Raw genomic sequence first — 25,134 nt, forward strand, 5'->3', positions numbered from 1 at the left:
CACTGTGTAAACTTTCTCTCAGGTTTTCTAATTTCTTGTGAAAAATGTGTATTTTATGATTGGCTCTTTGCAAATATTAAATTGAGTACTGTATGTATTATGGAGGGTTATTTTGTAATACTGTATTAATGCTTTTTAAGTAGTGTGCTAAATATAATTTTAGGTTACAACATAATGTTAAAATAGAAACTCTGTGATGTCAGATATTTTTTACTAGCTCAAGAAAAGGGATAAGATAATCAAGAAACTCTTCACACAGAGATAACAGTGACAGGAAATCTAAAGAGTTACGGCCTCCTTATCAGAAAAGACAAACATTCTTCCACCTTCTCTCCATCTTGATGGAACCACCAGGAGTAAGGGGAAGAAGTTGACAAAAACCAGAAAAATTCTTAATTTGCAAGGAATTTATGCATCATGTATGAGATATATGAATATGCAACAGGCTGTTGCTTTTAAGGGTTGTTCCTTTGTTCACAAGGTGTGTTTTTGGCAGCTCAGTGCCCAAAAACATCCGGATGTCTGAAATTCTTTGCTTTTTATTGTCTCATAGTGTCCTAATCCTCATTGTCCAAATTTGTATTACTCTAATTTTATTACTGTTTTTTAATAACTATTTTATTACTAGTAAACGTTTAAGATTAAAAAAAAAAAAAACAAAAAAAAAACAAGTGATTGGAGTTTTTCACATTTCTAATTGGCACGGGGCACCAAAGCCGACCCGGCACAGCCCCAGCACACTCGGGACAGCGCTCTGCCCGACGGGGCCGCTCCCTACCTGCCCGGCCGCGAGAGGCTCCTTCCTGGTGGAGCCTCTTCACAGCCGCTCTCCTCTTCCTCGCACGCTCCTGGGCCTGCATGTCCCTCTCCCGCTGCATCAGCGCAGCGGCACGGCCTTGGGAAGGCTCCCGAAGAGATGGGCTGTGATGGGGTCTGACTCCCGCAGGTGCATCTCCTGCCGCCGTGCCGAGCCGTGCCGAGCCGTGCCGTGCCGAACCGAGCCGTGCCGTGCCGAACCGAGCCGTGCCGTGCCGAACCGAGCCGTGCCGTGCCGAGCCGAGCCGTGCCGTGCCGAACCGAGCCGTGCCGTGCCGAACCGTGCCAAAAGCTGCCGTCCGCCGCTCTCCGGCCCGTTCTGCCGCTCGTCCGCCGCCGCTGCCGGCCGCACGCCCGCCCCTCTCCGGCCCCGCAGCGCCGCCCCGCCCTCGGTGCCGGAGCTGCTGCGGTGCCGGGCGGTTCCGTCCCGCACGGGCACTCGCTCCCGGGAACCTTTGGGTGCGAGGTGGCGAGGGCAGCGCGGGCAGCGAGCGCCGGTGCTTGCGGAGCCCGCAGCTGGAGAGGTGCTGGGAGAGGCGCGGGCAGGCAGAGGCGCTGAGCTGGCTTCTGCACGCCCTGTGTGCACATGGGTCCGCACGCGTGTGTGTGCGCGGACCTACGCGCCCGTGGGGATGTGTGTGTGTGTGTGTGTGTGTGTGTGTGTGTGTGTGTGTGTGTGTGTGTGTGTATTTTTCCGCTCAAGGAATGAGGGATGATTAGCCAGAGGGGAGCAGGATGAGGCTTTGGTGCTGTTGGTGTTCCTGTCTTCATCTCTGTGGCCAGGCACACGTGTGGGTGTGATGGATGAGTAATGCCACGGGTGACTCTCACAATTAAAAGGCAAATGTTTTGTACGTGTTAAGAGAAGTTTTTAGTTACGTTTTTACCCCCCCCCCCCCCTTGTGTTGTTATCAGGGGTGACCTGGGTAGTCGGGACATTTGGGAGGGTCGGCTCGTTACTTTGGCAACAGCTGACCTCCAATCCAGATTTAAGGAAGTAAACTCCCCCACTGGACAGTGAAGGAGTCGATGGACAGAACTTTGGGAGGGGCTAAAGGGTTAAAAGGCGAAACCTTCATTGTGTGGGCGAGTACATGGTGGGAAAAATCCTTTGCTCCCGGGGCAGTAATATTTTATCTATTCAGTCTTCTGTTGTATTTTTGATAAGGTTTTAATAAACCTTTTAATTTTTTTGGAAGTGAATATCATTTCTCACATGTGTCTGTAGGTGCACACACGTGTGTGTAGCCGTGTGTGCCCATTGGTGTCACCAGTGAATGGTTTGGGCACTTAAAGGTACTGGCAAAAAGCAGATTTAAATACAAATTAGTGAAAGTGCAACTTAAGGGAGTTGAATTATGATGTTCACCCTGTTGCTGACTACATGGCTGTCATATGTGTAGGAAAACCAGATTGGAATCCATTTAGGATGATTTACATGGAGGGGATTTTACCTTTACTGAGGATGCAAAAGGGTCAGGATACAAAAAAGATAAGGGTGTAAAAGGGTTTAGCAGTACTCAGTCATGGATTGATTTACCAATTAAACATTCAGTAGCATTTTTTACATTTTAACAGTGGCTTACTAACAGACTCATGATAAAAGCATTCATAGCAGAATCAATTCACACACATTCAGAGATGTGTACATCTGTAGTGATCTGTGCAGAGGAACCTGCCAAAAATTCCCCTTAGGTTCAGTGAAATATGTCACATCCCTTAGTGATTCTCAAAGGTGGGGATTGCACCCTGAGGGGTGTCAGGGGTGGGGGATTGATAAGGGAACCAAAGAATGAAAACCAAATGAGCATTGAAGGCAAAGGGGTCAACAACCACTAGGAGATCGAATACTAAGAATTGTGTAATTTAAGACCAATTAAACTATTTAAGACCAATTTAAGACCAATGTTTCTTTGGGACTTTTTATGTATAAATATGTGACAAGTCTGCTAAAGAGGCATGTGTGATGGAATGAAATTCACTGCACAACCCGGGCACGTGTGGATGAAATATTTTCTGTTGCACATCCTGGCCAGGATAAAGTAATGCCTAAATTCTCTTTCCTATCACATCTTTCCTACCAATTCCAAGTTTCCATCCTGGCCGTAACCCAGGCTGGGAACAATGGTACCATTCTACTCAAGTTAGAACTCAGGTAAATTATTTACCAAGGCTAACAGGGATAACTGTTTCCTTTGTTCTCCATCTTGGTTGGTCACTGAAGACTCCTCTTGGCAGAACCCTGGTTGCTGAGAATTTCAGACTTTCTGTGCTGGCAGGCACTGACCCCCAAGAGAACGCTGCATTGACCTGAGGCCGTGGAGAAGCTTCCAAAATGGAATGATAGAACTGGGATTGTGGGGGTGGAGTTTGAATAGAAGTGTGTAACAGCACAGGGTGGAAAACTTAGAGTTTAAAGTTTTAGAATACAGTAATATATATAAAGCAAGATGGACGTTTTAGGGCAGAGGCTGGTCCTTTTTCTTCACCTTCTTCTCCATGGGTTTGAGTGGTTTTGTGTAATTGGATAAAAAAGTCCACATTGTGATCACAGGTGGTTGGTTATTGGGTTAAAAGTAAAAATAATTTAGGTGTCATTTCTTAATTGGACAGTTTATCCTTAAAAGGCCTTGTAGAGAGAGAGATGGGGCTGCATTTTTAGTTTGTTAGAGTGAAGTGCTGTAGGACTCAGGGTCTGTGAGACGGTGACATAGATGAGAACTGATAAAAATCTGAGTCCCAACAAGAAACACCATCTCACACATTTAATCCTGACCCTGGCAAAAAGAAGAAGCAAAGACTCAGCATCCTGTTACAGTCAGAATTATTCCCGCATTTATGATGCTCCAGTACAGTCAGGGACACTTTACCACCCCACTGGTGCAGTCAAGGGGATGCTTTAAGAACCTATAAATGAAACAACACACACTTTTGAGATAATATTTGTATAGGAGGTAATAGAAAAGCTGTTTTTATTGGAGGTCTCCAAGAGCAATTATGGAAAAATGTTCACAAAAGCCCACCACCTACGGGGTGAACACATATAAGTGTAGCAAATTAGCATAATTGACTAGAATTCCCAATTAGAACCTCAGGTGATGAAGTAATTCCCCTTTCTGGTTCAACCCTGTGATGGGTTTTCACTGGCTAAACGCCAGCAGCAACAACAAATAGAACCAGCGACCCACTGACAGCCAGAACCACTGACCCAGAACCACAGACCCACTGACCCAGCCCCACTGACCCAGTGACCCAGTCCCACAATTCCAGCCCCAGTCCCAGTTCCAGTCCCATTCCCAATTCCATTCCCATTCCCAGTTCCACAGTCCCACAGTCCCATTCCCATTCCCAGTCCCATTCCCAGTCCCACAGTCCCATTCCCATTCCCAGTTCCGTTCCCAGTTCCATTCCCAGTCCCATTCCCATTCCCATTCCCATTCCCATTCCCATTCCCATTCCCACAGTCCCATTCCCACAGTCCCATTTCCATTCCCATTCCCATTCCCATTCCCATTCCCGGCTCGGGCCCTTTCCCCTCCGCTGCAGTTCCGGCCGCGACCGCCAGGGGCGCTGGTGGCTCCCGGCCGGGCGGGGCGGGTGCGATGATTCCCCCGCGCCGGCAGGGGGCGCTGTGCCGCGAGCGCGGCCGCGCCTCCCTCAGGCGGCGACGGCGGGCGGGGACATGGAGAAGGGATTTCCTCACAAACAGGGCCAGGGGAGATGGAGAAGGGATTTCCTCACAAACAGACCACGGGAGATGGAGAAGGGATTTCCTCACAAACAGCCAGGGGAGATGGAGAAGGGATTTCCTCACAAACAGGGCCAGGGGAGATGGAGAAGGGATTTCCTCACAAACAGGGCCAGGGGAGATGGAGAAGGGATTTCCTCACAAACAGCCAGGGGAGATGGAGAAGGGATTTCCTCACAAACAGGGCCAGGGGAGATGGAGAAGGGATTTCCTCACAAACAGGGCCAGGGGAGATGGAGAAGGGATTTCCTCACAAACAGGGCCAGGGGAGATGGAGAAGGGATTTCCTCACAAACAGCCAGGGGAGATGGAGAAGGGATTTCCTCACAAACAGGGCCAGGGGAGATGGAGAAGGGATTTCCTCACAAACAGGGCCAGGGGAGATGGAGAAGGGATTTCCTCACAAACAGGGCCAGGGGAGATGGAGAAGGGATTTCCTCACAAACAGACCACGGGAGATGGAGAAGGGATTTCCTCACAAACAGGGCCAGGGGAGATGGAGAAGGGATTTCCTCACAAACAGCCAGGGGAGATGGAGAAGGGATTTCCTCACAAACAGGGCCGTGGGCAGGCCCGGTGCCCCTCCGCATGGCGAGCAGGCTCTGGCAGGAGCCTCGGAGCGCGGCTGGAGCGGCAGAGGCGGGCACACCCGGGTGGCGAACAAAATAGAGCAGAAACTCAGAGCCGCAGCAGAGCCGCGGGATGTCCCGGCAGGCACGGACTGCTGGATTAAAGCGTTGCGAAAAAACCCAGAGCAAGGGCAGAGAACAGCGGGCTGGGCAGCGGCAGACAGGCTTCACAAGCAGCTGCCACATGAAGCCGGGAGATGCTCACTCTGGGAAGGGAGATGGGGTTGGGGTCCCCTTCTGGGGTCGGGGTCCCCTTCCCAGTGAGGCTGGGTGTTGGAAAGGTCCCAGTTCTTACAAGCAGAATCTCACCCACGGTAAGGAGAAGCAGTGCAGGACAAAATCTGCACAGTGGTAGCAAATCCTCTGAGCAGCAGCAGTCCAGCACCAAAACCCCACCTGTCTCCAGTGTGATCCCAAGAGAGAGCATGAGAGAGCTGAGCTTCACCCCAATCCCCCAGCCAAAATCTGGCAGCATCTCTGCCCTTCCCAAGAGAAACCCCCCAGCTAAGAGACTGTAGCAAACTGCACCCCTTCCCTGGCCACTTTGTTCACGTCTTTTGTCTCTCTTGAATATCTGTGTCTCGGTTTGAGAGTTACCCCAGAACAATCTGTGCTCCCATCTCTTAGGCAACAAATGGGAGAAAAATTGCATGAGAGAAAGAAAATAAAAAGGAAAAATCCTAACCTCCAACACTGGGGGAAGAGGGACTTCTGGCAAGGCTTACTTTCAGCTTTTTTTTTTTTTTTTTTAAGATGCAGCCATTAAACAAACGTGCCTTTAATGGTTGGTTTATACATTCACACAAGACACGAGTTTAAGCATCCCTTTATTGCATAAGCACCAAAGAAATCATTGCTCCCCTAGCAGCAGCAGAAAGCACATGAAGAAATAAACATGTTTTTCAAATGTTATCACCTTTCGTTCATGCACTGTTTCTGAATCCAGCTTTCATTTGGAAAAAGGACTTGTAAACTAAACAGCAAAACATTTCCCTTCCCTAACAGCCTTTCCAACCCATTGATTCCTCACAGAGATGCTGCCTGCACTCTAGGCTGTGTTTGATTGAATTCTTCAAAGAAAGATGAGAGACACTGTATTCCCTCAGGCCAGGTGCCCATATCCCTCATATCCATATTTCACTGCCCTATCCCTCATACCAGCCGGGAGCAGATGCTCAGATAAATTTAAGGAGCAATGTCACGTTCCAGCATAGTTTTCTCTCTCTGTCAGTGACTGTCTTAGTCATAAGGCAACATAATTCTGCACGTCTTACACAGTGTTCATGAAATTTTTGTATTTCCTCACTACAGACACTCCAATAAGAATGGGCAAAAAAATAAAGGGGAGGGAGGAGAGGAGGAAGGGAGGGGTGAAGAAGAACAGAGAAAGATAGAAAAGGAGCGAGAAACCCTTAATGTTGCTAAGCCCTGGTAGGGCAACAAAACCTTGAGTCAGGATTATGCAAATAAATCAAGGCTGAAACTCCACCAGTAGTGGCTTGATGCTTTACCAGTTTTTATTAAGCTGTGAGCTGTAAGTTCTCTGTTTGCGTTGCAGCAGTGTGAAGGCCTCCAGAGTTAGCACTAGACATTACCCACTCTATCTTTTCTGGCTTATACTGCTTTTAATTCCCCACACCCATGCATTTCCCTGGCCTCTCCAAACGCTGACATTCTCTCCGTCTCTGGTGATCCTGAGGAAACGATCAATCGACACCTGTGGGGTGATTTAGCAGCCCCTGACAAAGGAACTCAGGTCTCTGCCCCGGCAATGGTTTTTCCAGCCATACCTGAAAAAGCAAATACATTGTGTAATTTGAGGGGTTTGATTATGATTGAATTGATTATGAAAACAGACTTGGTTAATCTTTGAGAGTCTTGGGTGAAGACTCTCAAAGATCTCTCTGAAAGATACGAATAAACGGAAATTATTATGAGCTCAATCTAAGAGAGCTGGGGGAAGGGGAAGAGAACAAAAAAGGAGAGCTCTGGGAGAGGAGGAGAATTTAGGGAATTAGAGCAGGTGCTGCAAGACAGGGTTTCTATCTTCTCCTTTCAGCTTTAGGAGAAGGACTGTGCTAAACTCCACCCAATCCAGCTTCCCATCCATTGATTCCCCTGCCTCCCTCAGTCAATAGCAGGACTCTCTTTGATCTCCTCTGCCCACTCTTCCCCAGTGTCCATTGCAAATATCCTTACCAGGGACTGAGGCCATGAGCCTCCCGGGCAATCTTCTTGGCACACCGAATATCATCCTCAAGATTATCATCTTGCAATTCTGTAGAGAAGGGAGAAAAGATCGGTGTGGAGGGAAGCGGGGCAGAGGAAGAGCAGGGACAGACTGGCAGAAGGAAAGGTATCCATCAGGAAGGGCAGGTGGGACATGGAGAAGGTGGATGGAAGAAGGACAGATAGAAATGCCCGGAGCAGCTTCATGGCAGGTGTCATAGACAGAGCAGGTGCTTTCATGGAATGAACAAAGAAAGGTTCTTCATTCTGTCCTCCCACTTACTTGAGCAACTGATGCGGCAGGCATTCTTGGATCCAGAGGTCCTGCCATCATTGCACCAGTACTTGCTGTTGATCTGGAAGATGCCGTAGTCCCTGCTTGGACCATTGTCGTTGTACGCTTTCGTGTTATAACTACTCTCATATTTCACCAGGCACATCCCTGCAGGAGGAAGAGAGATCCCAGAGGAGAACATTAAGGTTTGCTGAGGGTAAATAAGAGGAAAGATATGACAGTATTCAGGATGAATGAAGTGCTGGAGAAGTAATTAAACTGGTCATATCATAACCATGAGAATTGGATGGGTAAATTCTTGGAAGGACAAAGCTCTAGATGAGTATTTGTTATGTGAACTATAGAAGGGAGCAAGGAAGGGGATGAGGAAAAGATGAAGTCAAAGAAATGGAGGGATGGAATAGTACTGCTGGAAGACCAAAAAGAAGTTGAGAGGGACAAAGGTGGTACAGGCAGAGAGGTGCAGTGGCAGCTCATTATACTCACAGTCAGCAACAGTTGTGCCCTCGAAGCCCTGAAAGCCATTCTGACGTAGGATCTTCACCATCTCACATCTGGGAATTATTTTTCCCTGGGTGCCTGGCAGAGCCAGGCCAAGGAAAACAAGAAGAAAGCCAAGGAAGAGCATTGATTTTCTCATCTTGCAGTCCACAGCAAGATGTGCCAAAGCAGCTTGAGCTGCCTGTCTGCCAGAACTGCCGGCAGTGCCAGCCTTTTATTCCTGCTCCCAGGGGGAGGATCAGCTGGTTAAGCAAGCATATCTGGGAAGTCTGGGCAGTCTTTACAGTAACAAGGCAATAAGGAAGTGGGCCAAACTCCAAAACAAATTCCTGGAAGGTGCCAGTAACTATTTCCCTAGTCCTTCAAGGCTGGGGTATATGTTTTCCCCAGCCAACCCAGTAGTCCTCAGCTGGATATTATCCCAAATGTCATGGATGTAGTTCCATGTCAAAGGCTGTAGTTCCCTTTGTATGAGTGTCATGGTTTAATCCCAGCAGTCTGATAGGTCACTCAATCTCTCCCACCCTAGTGGGATGGGAAAGGTAAAAGTTAGAAAACTTGTGGGTTGAGATACAGGCCGATTAATGGGGAAAGGAAAAGCCATACATGCAAGAAAAAGCGAAATAGAGAGGTAACATACTCCTTCCCATCAGCAGGAAGATGTTCAGCCACCTCCAGGAAACCAGGCTCCACCATTAACAGTGGTTGAGGAAAACAAACACCATCAGTCAGGAAAACAAACACCTCCTTCCTTCTTCTTCCTTCAGGTTTATACTTCGAGCAGGACACTATGTATGATCTGGGATAAGCCGTGGTCAGTGGGGGTCAGCTGTCTTGGCTGCATTCCCCATCATGGTTTAGGAATAATATTCCCCAATTTAGTATTCCCATTAAAAAGTCTACAAGCTGCTCCCCTCATCTTCTCTGATCCCACCTTGAGATAAAAAGAATTTACTGGGAACAGCAATCGGTTAAGAATAGACCATGAAAAATGGCCTTGAATAGAACCTCCTGCGAAGGAGGTGAAGAAGGAGTAGCCAACTTTATGTTCTTAATTCATCTTCCTACTATCCCTCGTAGAACATTTCTGAACAATAAACTACATACAATAGAAAGAAACCTGATTTATTATGTTTTTGTTTGCATGGACTGTTTATTACAAGCCATGGCTGATCACTGGACATTAACTTCATTAGTCACTACCTCAAGATGGCTGCCTTTGACATCAGTTTTCTTTCTTCTACTGCATGCATCAAAAAGCTCAACAAAATGAGGATAAGAAAAAAGTCTTGAAAGGTAAAAGTAAAATGAGGCAATGGTTATCAAAGACATAATGCTAAGAAGATATGGCACAGCTGAGTAGCAGGAGTCTCTCATATTGGTGTGTCTGATGAAGAAATAGCAAAAGCTGACTGTGCTGGGTGTGGCTGAGGGAATTTCCCTCCCTGGCTGGCATGGGGCTGTATTTTGGATTTGTGCTGAATGTAGGGATGATAATGGAGATGTTTTTGTTATTGCTGAGTGTCACCCTTACTCCAAGCATGACACAAGAACAGATGAGAGACTGAATTGCAAGAGGAGAAAAAGAAACTTTAATACAAAGGATTCTCTGGCTTATATAGACCAATATGATATATTCTACTTGATTGGCTACTTAATAAAAACATCTTTCTCACACACCGTCCTTGAGAAGAACAAGAAAAACAAGGTGGAAAGACACCACCTGCAGATTGTTTAGACTAACAAGTTATCACATTCCTACAATTCCCTAAAAATTCTCACAAGCCACTGTGAGAAACAATTGCCATTTCTCTCTCCCTGACCAGGCTGGCATCCACAGCTGAGCACTGGTCACACAGAGGCAAGGACTTCTCTGCTTTTCATACTGCCAGGCTGGCAAAGGGGCTGGGAAGGAGACACATGGGAAGTTGGGAAGGAGACAGAGCTGGGAGAGATGACCCAAAAAGTGATCAAAGGCATGTTCCAGACCACATAACATCATGCTCAGTATTTAAAGTGGGGGGCAGAAGGAAGGAGGGGAGGGATGTTTGGAGTGATGGTGTTTGTCTTCCCAAGTCACTGTTACGTGTCCTGGAACCCTGCTCTCTCTGGGATTGCTGAACACCTGCCTGCCCTGGGAAACGGGGAGTGAATTCCTGGGTTTGCTGTGTTTGCACACGTGGCTTTTGCTTTCCATATTAAACTGTCTTTATCCCAAACCATGAATTTTCCAGCTTTGACCCTTCTGATTCTCTCTGTTCCTTCTGGCAAGGGAGCAAGGCTGTGTGGGGCTTGGCGGCTAAACCAGGACATTGGCTGACAAACTCAGGATGCAGGAATTATATTCCCTCTACATGTTTTCAGGCTTCTCAGTCCTTGAAAGTGTCCTCTGTGGTTTATTTCCTCCTCTAGCTCCAAAGCAAGCTGTTTATCCTTTCATGCTATCAATGCTGCCACACAGCTTTGAAGAAGGAAGGATTGAGGGTTGAGTATTTTGGGAGGGGGTTTTGGATGAGATGTTGAATAGAAGAGTTTCTTTTTTCTTCTCTAGCAGTCATAGAGGACATTGGCAGGAGAAATAATTTCACTGGTTTCTTTATGTATTTTTGTATCAACTGCCATCGCACCTAAGTTGGAGAAAATTGTGCAAAGGCTTCACCTTTGCCATGAATTCCAGGGAAAAAAGGAGTCCATGCTTCTACAACCCTCTAGCTCAGTGAGGTGCTTATGGGGGTCCTCTTGTTGGAAATTATAACAAGTTTAAAATTTTTTGTATAACTTTAGTCAGGGGTTTTGTTTACCTTTGCCCAAATGAAAAGGCATTGAAGTTTCTTCTCAAAAAACCGTTTCCCCACTCCAGGTCTGATGAGCTTAACATCTCTGCAGGCTGGGGGTAGCACAGAAGATACACAAAAGGTAATGACCATAAACAACCATCAACTCCAAACATAACTCCTGATCTGGGAAAAGATAGATAAGAGATAGATAAGAATGAGGATCTAATTAGCATCGGAGTCCAAGAGATCTGTAACCAATAAGAAATCAAATACTACGAACTGTAACTTGCAACCAATGAACTTTGAACCAATTGATCTCTATGGGTTTTGATTGTTAAAAGCTTGTGAAAAATCTGGTAAAATTCCCGTGTCATGGATTTTCTCTGCACAACCCGGGCTGTGTGGATGAAATTATTTCTGTTGCATATCCTGGCCAGAACAACTTCCTGTCCAGAATGAAGTAATGTATTGATTCCCTAACACTAAAAATGTTGTTGGAGAGTTTTTGTTTTTCCCACAGTTTCAGTGATGACTGTGGTTTATTCTAGGCAAGTTTTTGTTGTTTCTGGGAAAGGGATCTCCTTTACTAAGGCACTTTTAGATCGTGTTGCCTGGAGACAGCTTGTTTAGTGTAAAATTTCAGTGCTTGGCTTTACACTTGAGTAAATGGTTCTGAAATGAATGACAGGTATTATAAAATTTGGAAATAACTGTGAAATATGTATTTGTTATTTTATTTACCCTTGCATAGTCCAGAATTTGTTTCCAAGACCCACTTTGTATAATAGGTTGGACTTTTTAAACAAAGTTTTGCACAACTTTGTGACTTGAGATTTAGCTGTCAGATAAGAATTCAACTTGCAATCGTCTAGGAAATGAAAAAAAAAAAAGAGCCTCACATTCACAACAATAGCTTTCCTGGATTATTTGAAGGAACAGTGGGAATTCTTTGGAAAAATGTAACACCTGTAGCTTTTAGTTGCAGTAGGGTTCACTGCTCAGCTCTTCACTGCTCATTCTGTGCCATAATTTGAAGTTGGCTTCCTTACTAGTTGCTGGTGCTTCCATGTAGGATTGCTTTATTTGTCTGATTCATAAGGGAGGTGACAGTGACACTTGTTAGAGCTTTTGCTGCCAGGGGATTCCCTAGCAACTCAGACTTGAAGCTCAGCTGGGTAGAGTGAGTTACTTCCATAATTGGTCATGTGGAAGAATATTTTTTCCCTGAGTTGATTCTTTTTGCATGGGAGTACTAAAACTGTTATTACCTCAGTTAAAAGTTCTTCCTTTTTTTCATTTGAAACTCTGGGTTAAGGGGAAGAATGAAGATAATGCCATAAATAAAATTGTAACCAGATGATATATGGCCTACACCTGGTGAGCTAACACAAAGCCTGTTCCAGAATGACTGGCCAATGGAAACTGCACAATGCCTATTGTGTAAGAAGGAGAACTGGAAATTCACCAGCCTCAGTGTCCTGCCAACTCAGCGAGGTCACCTGGAACCTTGGGGTCCACAACCACCAGGGACCACCAGAGAGACCCCCAGGACAGAAGAATGAATGCATAAAGGAGAGGGGAAATATGGTAATGATTTTGGGGAAATCATACATATGCATAAAAAATATATGTCTAAAAATCATATGTATAATCATATGTATCATAGGTATAATCATATGTATCATATGTATATATGTATATGTCTAATCATATGTATATATGTATATGTATAATAATATGTATCATATGATTATCATATGAATGTTTCATCTGGGACAATCAACGAATATGTATAAAAAATACAGAATATAAACAGAAACTTTCCTGTACTCAACATGCATGGCTTTGGGAGGAGCTATCCCCCCGTGCATATGGCTGAATAAAGAATGCTGCTTTTTAATGCTACATTGGTGTTAAAGAGTCTTTTTATTTTACTGAATTCTTGGTAAAAAAGAAATTGAATCCCTGTCTTAAGTGACGGTAAACCAGCACGAGGTTGCTACAAAGGGGTTTGCCGAGAAATCCTAGCTAAAAGTCATATGCCATAAGTCTGATGAAGAGCAGCTGAGGGAGCTGGGAAGGGGCTCAGCCTGGAGAAAAGGAGGCTCAGGGGGGACCTTGTGGCTCTGCACAACTCCTGACAGGAGGGGACAGCCGGGGGGTCGGGCTCTGCTCCCAGGGAACAGGGACAGGAGGAGAGGGAACGGCCTTAAGCTGTGCCAAGGAAGGTTCAGGTTGGACATCAGGAGGAATTTCTTCACTGAAAGGGTGGTCAGGCCTTGGAAGGAGCTGCCCAGGGAGGTGGTAGAGTCCCCATCCTTTGCTTCCTTCTTTACTGCTTACAGTTCTACTGATCAAACAAAGGTTGAAGTACAATTCCCAGGGCCTATGGCTGTATTTGTTTTAGTCAATAGTGCTAGGCTCTGGCACAAATTAGTCTCTCACTACACATCCACGGTCAAGGAGTAGATGTTTCCATGCATTCTGCCATTGTCTTAAACCCTGGACTTGTGGCTTCCACTCTGCTTCTGGGATAGGGCACGTATAGCACTGTGTCAGGGGTTTACAAGAGACGGGTTGGAAACAGCTGGTCATGGAATCATAGAATCATGGAACCATGGAACCTCTGACATGGAAGGGACCCCTACACCTCTTCTGTCCTGCCTACCCCTCCCAAAGAGCCTGTAACTGTCCAGAAGAAACTGGTGAGGAACCTTTGGGTAATGAACCTTCTCCTTTTGAGTGAAGAACATTCTGGGTGAAGAAGCAGAACCCAGAATGTGGTCAGGTACTGGGACAGGTTCCCCAGTGAATTGGCTACTGCACCAAGTCAGCTGTCAGACATGTGGTGTGCTTGTTGGGGTGGTCCTGTTCAGGGCCAGGAGTTGGACTTGATGATCCTTGTGGGTCCCCTCTAAGTCAGCAGATTCTGATTCACCCAGAAGTTTCTTTACCCAAATGGTTCTTCACTCAGAGCATGGTTGGGCACTGGAGCAGGCTTCCCAGAGAACTGGTCATGGCACTGAGTCAGCTGTCAGACACATGGTGTGGTTGTTGGGGCTGTCCTGTGCAGGGCCAGGAGTTGGACTTGATGATCCTTGTGGGTCCCTTTCAACAGAGGGTATTAAATGATTCTATAATTCCTAATATCTTACCTAAAACTCACCTGACACAGTCCCACATGCATCCTCTAAAATCAACATTGGGCTACCACATCATTCCCCCCCATTTCCCTCTTCCCCCTGCCCTTTCTTCTTTTGTGTTTTCTTCTTTATTTATCTTGGCCCTGGGTTGAGGCTTTCTGGTTTTCCATCTTTCCGTGAACCTTCACTTGGTAAATGCAGGTACACCACGGGTTTCCCCAGTTGCTCTTCACAAAAAGTTTGACCTGTGAAAAGGCTCTGGGGAGCAGCATGTTCTGTGAGGAGGGAAAAGGGGGGTGTTAAAATCAACAGTGAAATCAACATGTCATACCCTGCCAGCCCTTTTTCTGGTCAGGAGCAAGCTCCCAAAAGAAGCTGGGAGAAGCAATAGAGATCTGAAGCTCACTGCTGGTACTAGGGCTGCTGGGGAGGCTGGGGGCAAGGGAAGCACTTGGCATCCTCTGCAGGCTGGCCCAGCTGGGGCTGCTCCTCCTTTGCCTCTGTCCCTTGCTCTGTGCTGATACAGGGGCTGGGGACGTGCTCCTGTGCATGGGGCTGGTGTGTCACCCACTGGTGTGTCACCCACTGGTGTGTCACCCATTGGTGTGTTACCCCACTGAGCCCCTGCCATGCCCTCTGCCTGCCTTCCTCCTGGCAGACTGAGAGCAATGGGAGAGAAGGGGCATTCTGTGCTTGGGGTGACACTGTCCAGCTTGTCAGCAGGGCACACAGTGGAACAACAGTGATGCCTGATGGCTTTTGCCACCACTTGTCCCCGTTTCTCCATGGCACAAGGTCTGTTTGCTGTTTGGGTGGTGTGGCTGCTTGTGCATCTGGCTTTTCTGAAGGCAGTGGCTGCAGCCAGAGACCTCTCAGGAGCTGTGTTGCCATGGGCCTGACCCTGTCCTTCAGCCACCACAACCATGTGCTTCTCTGCCCTCCAAGCCCCACCGGGTCTCTTTCAGCAGCGATCCAGGGCCCTCTGCCCAAGGAGGAAACATTTGCACCTTCCCTGCCACGGACTTGCAAGAAAACCTGTTTTGCTCCCTGGCACCTGGCCCCCACGTGTTGAGCATACCTTCAGAGGGAAAGTCTGTGTGGGGTTTTTTTCTACATTGTAGGTGAACACCCCCAGGAGGGTTTCCTCTTCTCTGTCTGCATCCACTCCCTTGGAAGCAAAGCACAAGGAGAGCAAGTCGGGCTCATCCCAACAAAGAGGGAATGTACAGGCTGGACCAGCCTCTCCCGGGGCTCTGCCATTGCTTAGGGTAGAGCTCAGTCTCTGCCTTGCATTTTGGTCAAGAGCCCTTAGGTGCTTGGCCAGAAGGAGTCTTAAGAAGAATGGACCTCTCGAGCACAGCAGTGCTCAGGAGAGTGCAGGACACAAAGCTCAGAGGATGCACAAAAGCAAGCAAGACCTCACCTGAGCTCCCGCTCGGGCCAGACCCCCACCAGAAGTGCCCAGCAGACTTACAAAGATAGCAATGTCTCTGGGGGCACTGATGATGGCCCACTTGGAGAGGCATCTTTGGGGATGTGCTGCACTGTGATGGCAGTCAGGTAGACTCATGCTGGCAACTTGATGACAACCTGGCCCTGATGCCTTTTGAAAGCCCAGCAGTTTCCTGGGAAAACATTTGGCTGCAACAGAATGCAAGAGCAGTGATGTGTGGGCCAAAGTGGGCTCAGCATGGCAGAACAGAGAATACTGGTTACAAAGCCATCCTACTCAGGGACCAGCAGAAACACCTCTGCCCAGGGACTCTGTAGGGCATCCCTCCTCCTCCTGCCTCCCACCCTGGAACACAGTTCTTAGGGTTGACAGTGGAGACAGGGTGACCAGGTAGAAAGAAATCCTTTCACCCAGCTGTGGCCAAGGACTGTGGGCAGAATCAGTTTGGCTCCACTCCCCTCCGGAGAGGAACCACTGCTTCTCAGCAAGCCCAGCCCCATGTTCCAGCTCTGGTTCCAGGAATCCAATCTACTGTGGGCTTCATCAGTACCACTGGGCTGAGGGGAGAGCCCCCAGGAATGGTTCCCAAATGCAAAGGAGAGAAGAAAACTGGTGATTTCTGCTAAGATATATGCAGAATAGTATCAGGAAGGCTGGCAGTCCAGAAGAAGGGTAAAATCCTGCAGAGACAACTCTCTTTGCAGTCATAGGTCTGGGAAGTTCTTTGTGTGTCAATGGTGGCTCCTGTAAGGAAGGGAGGGCAAATGGCTGCAAGCAGCTACAGACTGGCAGGGCTTGGTGCTCAGACACCAATTCTGGTGCCACTGGGCAGCTCCATGTCCTGTGTGCATCACCCTGCCCTGGGGGGCAATGACAGCAGCCACATGCCTGGTGACTGCCTCTCCCACAGGGCTAAGAGAGCTGGGAGGGAGCAAAACACAAGCCAGCCATTCCTACTCCAGGTGCAGTGGAGAGGAAGAGAGCCCCTCCATCCACACAGGAACGTTGTCATTTCTGTGCCGTGCCCCCAGGAACGTGTGTGGAGCCAACCCCAGTCATTCCTTGTGGAGGCTGTGGGCAGGACACAGACAAGCACAAGGCAAGGAGACCGGGCTGCTCGTGTCCTTGCCAGAGCTCTTCAGGGCCCAGTCCGTCTTGACACAGGGTTCCAAGGCCATCTGGCTCAATTCCTGGGAAAGCCATGAGCAAACAGGCAAGGACCACATCAGTGGACAGTTCAGCACGCTGCCAGCACCCACAGAGGCAGAGCTCGGTGTCAGCCATGCATGGCCAGCCATGCCCACAGAGCTGGCAAACTCTGCACTGCTGATAGGAGCCACGAGGAACAGGGTCTGTGGCCACAATGTTCTGACCCTACCAACAATACCAAGGAGAGCTTTCTTGGGGGTTCTGCCCAGCCAAGCCTCTCTCCCCAAAATGGCAGGGTCACCTTCAAACTACTGATCTCCACCCTCAGTTGAGTGACCTCTTCCAACAGATTCTGCAACTTTTGGGTTTCAATGAGAGTGTGTGAATTCCTGGAGGAACAGAAAAGCAGATCTTGTCAAAGCAGCCCATTCCTTCTGTGAAGCACCCGAGCTCAGTGAAGACACACACGTGCTTTCCCTGCTTTGCCAGTGCTTCTTTCCAGCAAGCTGAGCAAAAGGCCAAGGCAGGACAGAAGTACAGGAGCTGTTGCAGTTTGGAAACTGAGCACAGGTAGCACAAGGACAGCTGACACTTCTGCACACAGACACGGTTCCAGTTCAGGAAATCTCTCTTACCAGAAGGTTTTCAGTCCTGCTGGAAATACACATTGCAGCTTCTGAAAGAGAAAAATCTCGATTAGAACATCTACTGCCAGACCCACTGTGGCTTCCCAGGGCAGACTACACAATCTGCTTCTTCTTTGGGTCATGCTGGGTAGAAGCAGAAGAGCCTCAGATTTATCCAGCCACCGCCAGCAACACTCCCTTGCAGGAGGTGCCTGTCCCACAGCAGTCACTGACCTCCAGGAGTCCCTTTGTCCACGGTGACCGTTCTGACAGGGCAGTCCTGCAGAAAGCACTGGCAGTTCACATCTTGAGTGGGGTTTGCAGCAAACCCCGAGGGCCCCTTGTCTGCTCCCTGCTGCCTTGGGGGTCAGGCAGGTTAGCTGAGGGGTTGGAACGTGGGGTGCAGAGAGAGGATGTGCCTCTGACTGAGGGCCGTCAGCCCAGGCTTCAGGGGACATGGCAGCACGGCCTGCAGTTGTGCTTGTTGCCCCAGTTCTACTCCCTGTTTCCCCTCACTTTAGCCAGCACCAGGACCAGGCTGTAGGGGATGGGAGGGGTACCTGCCCACCCCTCCCCTTGCACCCCCCCTCCGGGCATCCCCAGTTCAGCTTTGGAAGTGGCCCATGCCCTTCTCTCTCAACCTTGCAGCAAGCCCTTCAGTCCAGCGGCCAGAGCAGTAGCATGGCTGTGAGACTACCTGGGAGTCTTACTGGTGGTCCAAAAGGCAGTCAAGGGCACCCTCAGGAAGCACTTGGGCCACAGGAGATCTGGTATCCAGCTCAGCCAGGCTGTCACTCTCAGTTGTTTGCACATGAAAACTCACCAAGAGCCACTGAGAGCAACACGATGAAGACTATAAAGCTCTTCTTCAGCTGCACCATCTTTTCCCTGAAAGAGAGGGAGTCCTGGGGCTGTCAATTACCAACACTTAGGCAAGCCCCTTCACAGCAAGGCAGCACAGGAGCTTTGCCTGACTTGGTCCCAGAGCTCTCCCACACCTGCACGGTCTCTTGCCAGAGGTGGGCCAAACCCTTCCCCTGCAGATGCTTGGCTCTCCCCTGAGTGCTTGGCTACGCAGCAGCTTGTCCTTCTGCAGCCAAAGCTGGAGGCTCAGGCTCTGGCACTGCTCAGGCAGTGGCACTGCCAAGAGGTTTTGCCTGAGACTGGCCACGGCACAAGCAGTGCTCAAGCTTCATCATCCAAGTGAGAGCCCTGGGCTGCTGATTAGGGAACACCCTCTGCTCTCCCCTCTGCTTGCACTGGCCCTCAGACATTCCCATCCTGCCCCCTGTCCACAGTAGAAACATGTAGTGTGCACTCTGTGAGGATGACATGGGCTCAGAAAATTTCAAAGGCACCTGCCAAATAAGCTTAAAGAACACCTCTTGGAAAAGAAACCAGATAAAAGTTATGCCTGTCTCTTGAGTCTCTTCTTCAGCTGGGACCTGTCCCCACAGAAAGGGGACTTCACACATCATGGGGCTGGTCTTCAGAAAACCTTCCAGCTTCCCCATGCCGCTCCAACCCCACTGACAACCACATCCAACCCCACTGACAACCCCACTGACAACCACATCCTGTTCCACCCTGCCACCCTGGGCAGGTGCAGCCCACTTCATACCAGCTCACTGGGCAGTTGCTGAGCTCCACAGTCACCTCTGGTTTGGAAGACTCCAGTGGTTTGTGCGGTGAGCCTTTCTCCTCCCCTTCCCTCTGCGCTCAGCTCTGCCTCCTCAGCTGCAGCAGGACGTGATGTCTGCCCAGTGTGACAGCCACACAGCCACTCTGGGTTCTGTCCCCATGGCACAGGGCTGTGCAGGCAGCTGCTCTGACCTCACAGCCGTGGTGGCTCTTCTTTCACAATTGGGGTGCCCAGGGTGATAGCCACGTGGCAACTGAGCATCTGTGCGTCCCCATTTTGGTTTGCAAAAGGCCGTGCTGGGAGCTCTGTCTTAAGGTTAGATGGTTCATCCCACCACCTAACTAGTAAGTTATCTATAAACAAGCAAAGGATGCTTGCAGAGGGCCAGGAATCATAGATTCATCCTGCAATGACGGGATGGTTTGGATTGTGTGATGGATGTGTAATGTGATGGGTGACTCTCACAATTAAAAGGCAAATATCATGTATATATGTTAGGAGAAGTTCTATAGATTTACAGTTATGTTTTACCCTCCTTGTGTTGTTATCAGGGGTGGCCTGGGTTTGGACATTTGGGAAGGTCAGCTCATTACCATGGCAACAGCTGCCCCCAATCAGGATGTCAGGCAGCGATCCCCAGCACTGGACAGCGAAGGAGGAGTCAGTGGACAGAACTTTGGGAGGGGCTAAAGGGTTAAAAGGCAACACCTCCACTGTGTGGATGAGCACAGGGTGGGAAAGATTCTCTGCTCCCGGTGCTGTAACATTTCTCTATTCAGTCTTCTGTTGTATTTTTGATAAGGTTTTAATAAACCTTTTAAACGTTTTTGGAAGTGAGTATCATTTCTCACAAATTGAAAGGCTGCTGCAGGGCTACACATGCCTGAACTCTGGGAGTTATTATGGTTCAGCCTCAGCAGCACCAGTGTCACCAGGCACTTGTTCCCTGGGCTGGCACAGGAAGGGAGGCTGCTCCTGAGGCCACGAGCTGGGCCCTATTCACCTTACAGTAATGGAACCACACACCCTGGAACGTGTGAAGCCCAGTTTCTTACAGCTTTGTGTGTGAAAGACAGACTTTTGTTGCCCAGGAGGTAATTTTCTAGTTAGAACAACCATAACTTTCCTAACAGTTTCTGTTATCTATAAAAGTTTATTGCTGTTGCCTTTGCTGGACAGAAGTATTAACTTGAGCTTGTTTCCTCTATCCAGTTGTTCCAAGACTGTGGGAAATGTGTTATCTGCAGGACTTCTAACTTCTGCCAAACTGGGTCTGATCACAGTGCTGAAATAATTACCAGAGAGAGTGGATGCACAAATAGTGTCATTGCATTCATCTTGTTTCCTGCAACAACAAAATATCCTTAGCATCGCATTTCTTCTCCTTTTCCTCCTCCCAGCTTACCCTCAGTTGCATTGAGTGGTTTTTCCCTTCTGGTTTATAGCCTGGGCAATACCACCCTGCTCAGACCTGCGTTGCATGCAAGATCCCCTTTGTTCTCCAGGAAAAGGGAACCACGAAGACATGGCCTCTGTTGCCTCCCTTTCCCTTGCAAGTTACTGTAATCTGCTCTAGAAGGGATTGTGGTGATGGAGGGCAAAGCCCCTGGTACCCTCAGCACCTGATGGGTCACATGGTGCTGCTGTAAGGAAAGCCAAAAATGCCTGATGGACAAGCAAAGGAGACGTGCAGGAGGGCTGCAAGAAAGGAGTTCCCTTCACCCAGCTTCAGGCCTCCTACTGATGCACCTGTGGTGAGAAAGTGAGAGGACCAGGCTTTGCCAAACACAACCACAGCAGCTGGAACAGCTTCTGGCATTTCTGATGGGCCATCCAACAAAACATGCTCATGTATGCACCACAGTCTCACATAACTGAAGAAAGGACCAAAAAGCCAGGTGGGGACCCAAGTCCTTTGCCTGAAGCCAATAAGAGCTGTCATTTCTGCTTAGTAACTCCAGCTGCTGCTTGGAAGGCAGTGTGGCAGGACTTCCCCCCAGCACAGAAGAGCTGGTCTGTTCTGTCCATCAGCTGGTGCCGTAGCTCTGGGCATTGTCCTCCCATCACAGGAACTGAGGAGATAACCCGGGCTGGCCTGTCTGACTGGTGAGCTGTCCCTGGCTGCTGAGTTCTCTCTCTCTCTCTCTGGCACCAGGGGTGGAGCTCCCAGTGGACAATGAACAACTGGCCTTGAGAACAAGATGTGGGGATATAAGCTGGGATTTCTGACTGACAGACACTTCACTTTACAAATTACAAAAGCTGCACAAACTTTCACGGAGGCAGAAGTGTGTTGCCCTGATTTTTAAAAGTGTTAACTTTTCTTTTATAGTTCTTTTAGAAGTTTTAAAGTTCTCATAAAACTTCTTTAACCTCCTAATAATGTTTACATATTTCTACTAGAGTTCTCGAGCACTGTTCATGTAAATAATGATTGTTTTGCATTCTTGTTTGTGGGAGGAGCGAATTGATGGACTATTGGTTTAACCAGTGTAGTTGGAGAGGTGGCAATTTCATCCTCCAATCCACTGTCCTTTTAGAATTTTATATATTAAAATTAGCTCTTTTTCTCTCTTAACTCACCAAGCTTCTGTGTACTCATCTCGTGTCCAAAAGCAACAGAAGTCTCCTACACACACCTTGGAAACGTGAAGGACTTCTCCCCAGAGTTTGGATGCAAATTCCACAGATATTTTCCCAGGAATTGAGTTGAAAGGACCTTATGTGTACTCCATCATCAATTCCACGCTAAGTTACATTGACCCCTAATCTATACTATTTCTTCACTAGCTGTAATAAAGGTACCTTTTTATCTACTAGCAGTTGGTTTTATTTCATCCTGTGTAGTAACCGGTCTATTTAAAGTCCTAAGTCTGTTAATCTTGTGTCTATCAATAAAGAATTCATTTTGTAATAGGCCTAATTGGCCATTCTTAAGAACTTGCAAGTCAGAGACATTTGGGGTGCAAGCCACCTCAAACAGAGCTACTGCCAGAAATCTGAGTCAAAGGCAGGACTTGTCTAAGCTCTCATCTCCATTTGTCACAACCAGTCAGGTGCTGACACTGAATTTTGTAATTAGAAGAAAACTCTCCTGTCTATTAAAAAAAAAGTTGCAAATATAGGAACATAACCAGTGACAGAGAGAGATGGCAACTGAGGCACCAAGGCAGTTTTATAAATATTGCTGTGGTGCCTCTTATGGATACACTTGACCCTCAGCTGTACTTTGGATCAGGCCAGCTATGGAGCAACGGGCCCCACGCCCTGTGGTGGATTTGTGAGCTGGAATGCTCCTGGCTTAGGTACAAGGAAGTGAAGCTGCCTTGTTAAAATATTTTTAAAGGTGGTTTCAAAGCCCAAAAGTGGAAAATAACTAAAGTACAGAAGAAGATAACAGAGCTAAAACAAAGACATCTATCTTCTCTAAACTATTGACTAGCAGCCAACTACTTCACTCTAATAAATATTGCCATCAGGGAAGGGCAAATTTGAGCTGCCCCTGAGTGACAGCTGGGCTGCATACCAGTGACTCTCCCCTTGAACTGGAGCACCACTCGAGGTTTCAGATCCCTTACCTGAAAATAAGAGGTCCTTCCATGCCCAAGGCAGAGAGATTTCTTAGTTGCAACAGATCCTCAGTAAGTAACTGATGGCATGCTGAATTAATAAAAAAAAAAAAATCCATGTAGCTGTTCAGTATTAACTATTATAAATTTTGTGTAGATAATTCCATTAAACATAAACCATTGTCATAATCTGAGGCTAAGATTAGACCTAGCTGAATCCAGGCTTTGTGTGGAGGTTAGAAAGCACAGGGGTCCACTCTGAACCTCATTGCAACAGTCTTCCTCGCCCTCTGAACCTTCCTTAGGGAGCTGGGCTCTTGTGCTTCCCTTTCCTCTTCTCCCTCCTCAGCTTTGGCCAGCTGAAGAACATAAACTGGAACCCCAGAATAGTTTGGGTTGCAAGAGACCTGGGACATTGTCACATTAAGCCTTTTTCTGACCCAGAGATGGGGTAACTGAGAGGCATTTTAAAAACTTTTATTCCATTTTCAATCTCATGAGAAGGATGAGACAATACAGATGTTATAATTCACGCCATCACAATCAGAAGCCAACCATTTCCTAATTACAAAACATTATAAGCATTTCTTGGCCTATCAGCTTTAGCTGCACCAAGCTGTAAATGCTTTAAAGCAAATAATCTAAAATTACCCCTCGTGGGTCCTACTACCATGCATCTTTTGTAGTTCTATTTCTCCAAAGTATCTAGTCTTATTTGTAAGGCCATCCTTTGAAATTAGTTTCATTTCTCTCTCTCTCTGTCCTATTCCACGTGAGCCTTCTGTGAGACTTTGAGAATTCTCTACAAATCCATTTCCCACAGGAGATCATCCTGTTCCACCCTCTGCCATGGCAGGGACACCTTCCACTGTCCCAGGCTGCTCCCAGCCCTGTCCAGCCTGGCCTCGGGCACTGCCAGGGATGGGGCAGCCACAGCTGCTCTGGGCACCCTGTGCCAGGGTCTCACCTCTCCCACAGGGAGGAATTTCTTACTAATATCCAATTTAAATCTACCATCTTTCATCTTAAAGCTGTTCCCCCTTGTCCACTCAGTCCTTGTCCAAAGTCCTGCTCTCTTGCAGGCTTCCTTCTCCTAGCAGTTTTCTTGGTCATCTCAGCTTTCTGCCTTCCAGGTAAGTAGATTATCTTAACAGGATAAGCATGGCACTGGTAAGCAAATATTTAAACTGTCATTTTAAAGATAAGAATTATAAAGGAGGGGGAAAATGACAGCTAAATGGAAAGTAAAAGTTTAATTTAGTGTTTAAACAACTTGTGTCCTTATGCTGTACCTGCAGCAGAGGGCTGACACTTGTATACCAGATCATGATAAATCCAAAAATCCTTCTGCTAATCTTTGAAATGAAGAGATAACTTCATCTGAAGGAAAACAAAATCTATATATGCAAACATTATAGGGCACTCTCAGCACAAAGTTTCTCTTATGGCACCGAGAATTTGCTGGTATGGAAAATTACACTTTTTAAGTGCTATTTTAAAGTAATTTACACTTGAATCAACAGAAGTAAGAAAACAGTCAAGAATTTGACTTGCAGAATGGGATATGATTCATGACTTTCTCAGCAGCTTTTAATCTGGTTGAAGTTTACACCTATTTGGGAACGACATGCTTGTATTTGGCTGGTCAGACACACAGTTGGCTGGCTTGGTCAGCCCTGCAGTTCTTCAGCCAGAGGAGAGAAGGAACTGAGGAAGAACTAAGCAGAAGAAGGCCAGCAGGTTTAGGTTCCAGCTGACTTTCACCTCAGTGCATCACTTCAGTGCAGAATTAAGCTTCTACCAAAAAAATCAAAGCAAAACAACAACAACAACAACAAAATAACCAATTAAATTTAAAATAAAATTAAAGCTTTAATTTTTAAAAAAAAATTAAAATTGCATCTCTACCAAGATATTGGCTCTTCTAGGAAATGTCTTTCTTCCACCTTTGCTTCACCAAAAAGCTCTTTGGCCCCAATGGTTTTCTCCTGCTGCAGGAACAGGAAATATTTGGAATCTTGCACAATTGCACAGGAAAGCTGTTGCCCCTCGGCCCTGCAGCTGTGAGGGGCGATGCTGCAATGCCACGTTCACCTGTACCTGCAGCTGTCCCTGCTCACGCCCCAAGAGATCACAGCTGAGCCATATCAGGAAAAAAAATTTCCACTAAGTTTTCTCCTCCATGTCATAATTATACAGCATGAATACCTCAAAAAATGATCATATTGACTGCTCCCTCAGAGCCAGGAGGGATTTGCACTGCTGGAATTTTCATACCACTCAACAGGCAAAAGAGAAGCCCTTTTATTGCTTTTTATTCTTTCACATTTGTTCCATGAAACCTTTTTTCCACTCCAGCTCAACATCTCTTTAAGTGGAAAAGTCCTGTCCACCACACACTTGTCATAAATTAGGAAGGATATGACTTGAGTTTCAGATAGATCTGTATTTATTAAATTACACACTTTTAAATGCAAAAACAAAAGGAAAAAAAAGTGTTAGTGAAGAAGATTATTCTCTATCTTGACTGCTAGGCTCTTGAGCTGCCTGTGTTTAA

At 47.3% G+C, this 25,134-nt stretch overlaps 2 protein-coding genes and 2 long non-coding RNA genes across 5 annotated transcripts; 1 reads left to right on the top strand and 3 right to left on the bottom strand.

Annotated features, from left to right (window-relative positions):
* Positions 1-6,007: 6,007 nt before the first annotated feature.
* On the bottom strand, positions 6,008-8,400 carry LYZ (lysozyme). Its single transcript, XM_053998238.1, has 4 exons — positions 8,204-8,400; positions 7,706-7,864; positions 7,393-7,471; positions 6,008-6,983 (listed from the first exon to the last, which is right to left on the bottom strand). Exons 1-4 carry the CDS (start codon positions 8,355-8,357, stop codon positions 6,923-6,925), a joined length of 453 nt encoding a protein of 150 aa, XP_053854213.1. The 5' UTR covers positions 8,358-8,400; the 3' UTR covers positions 6,008-6,922.
* Positions 8,401-14,196: 5,796 nt separating this feature from the next.
* On the bottom strand, positions 14,197-15,803 carry LOC128818708 (sperm-associated antigen 4 protein-like). Its single transcript, XM_053998265.1, has 3 exons — positions 15,613-15,803; positions 15,217-15,306; positions 14,197-14,413 (listed from the first exon to the last, which is right to left on the bottom strand). The coding sequence occupies exons 1-3, from the start codon at positions 15,706-15,708 to the stop codon at positions 14,267-14,269; spliced, it is 333 nt and encodes a 110-aa protein (XP_053854240.1). The 5' UTR covers positions 15,709-15,803; the 3' UTR covers positions 14,197-14,266.
* Positions 15,804-16,136: 333 nt separating this feature from the next.
* On the bottom strand, positions 16,137-19,136 carry LOC128818709 (uncharacterized). 2 transcript variants are annotated; one of them, XR_008440537.1, is made up of 5 exons: positions 18,988-19,136; positions 18,190-18,254; positions 17,601-17,658; positions 17,376-17,416; positions 16,137-16,335 (listed from the first exon to the last, which is right to left on the bottom strand). It is a non-coding gene; the product is annotated as an uncharacterized LOC128818709 (long non-coding RNA). The 2 variants fall into 2 exon arrangements; XR_008440536.1 differs by having other exon boundaries at positions 16,140-16,335; positions 17,601-17,646.
* Positions 19,137-19,262: 126 nt separating this feature from the next.
* On the top strand, positions 19,263-21,827 carry LOC128818734 (uncharacterized). Its single transcript, XR_008440540.1, has 3 exons — positions 19,263-19,352; positions 20,409-20,906; positions 21,596-21,827. It is a non-coding gene; the product is annotated as an uncharacterized LOC128818734 (long non-coding RNA).
* Positions 21,828-25,134: the final 3,307 nt, after the last annotated feature.

Source organism: Vidua macroura, chromosome 24 (genome assembly GCF_024509145.1).
Source record: "Vidua macroura isolate BioBank_ID:100142 chromosome 24, ASM2450914v1, whole genome shotgun sequence".
In the NCBI taxonomy this organism is placed as follows: Eukaryota; Metazoa; Chordata; class Aves; order Passeriformes; family Viduidae; genus Vidua; species Vidua macroura.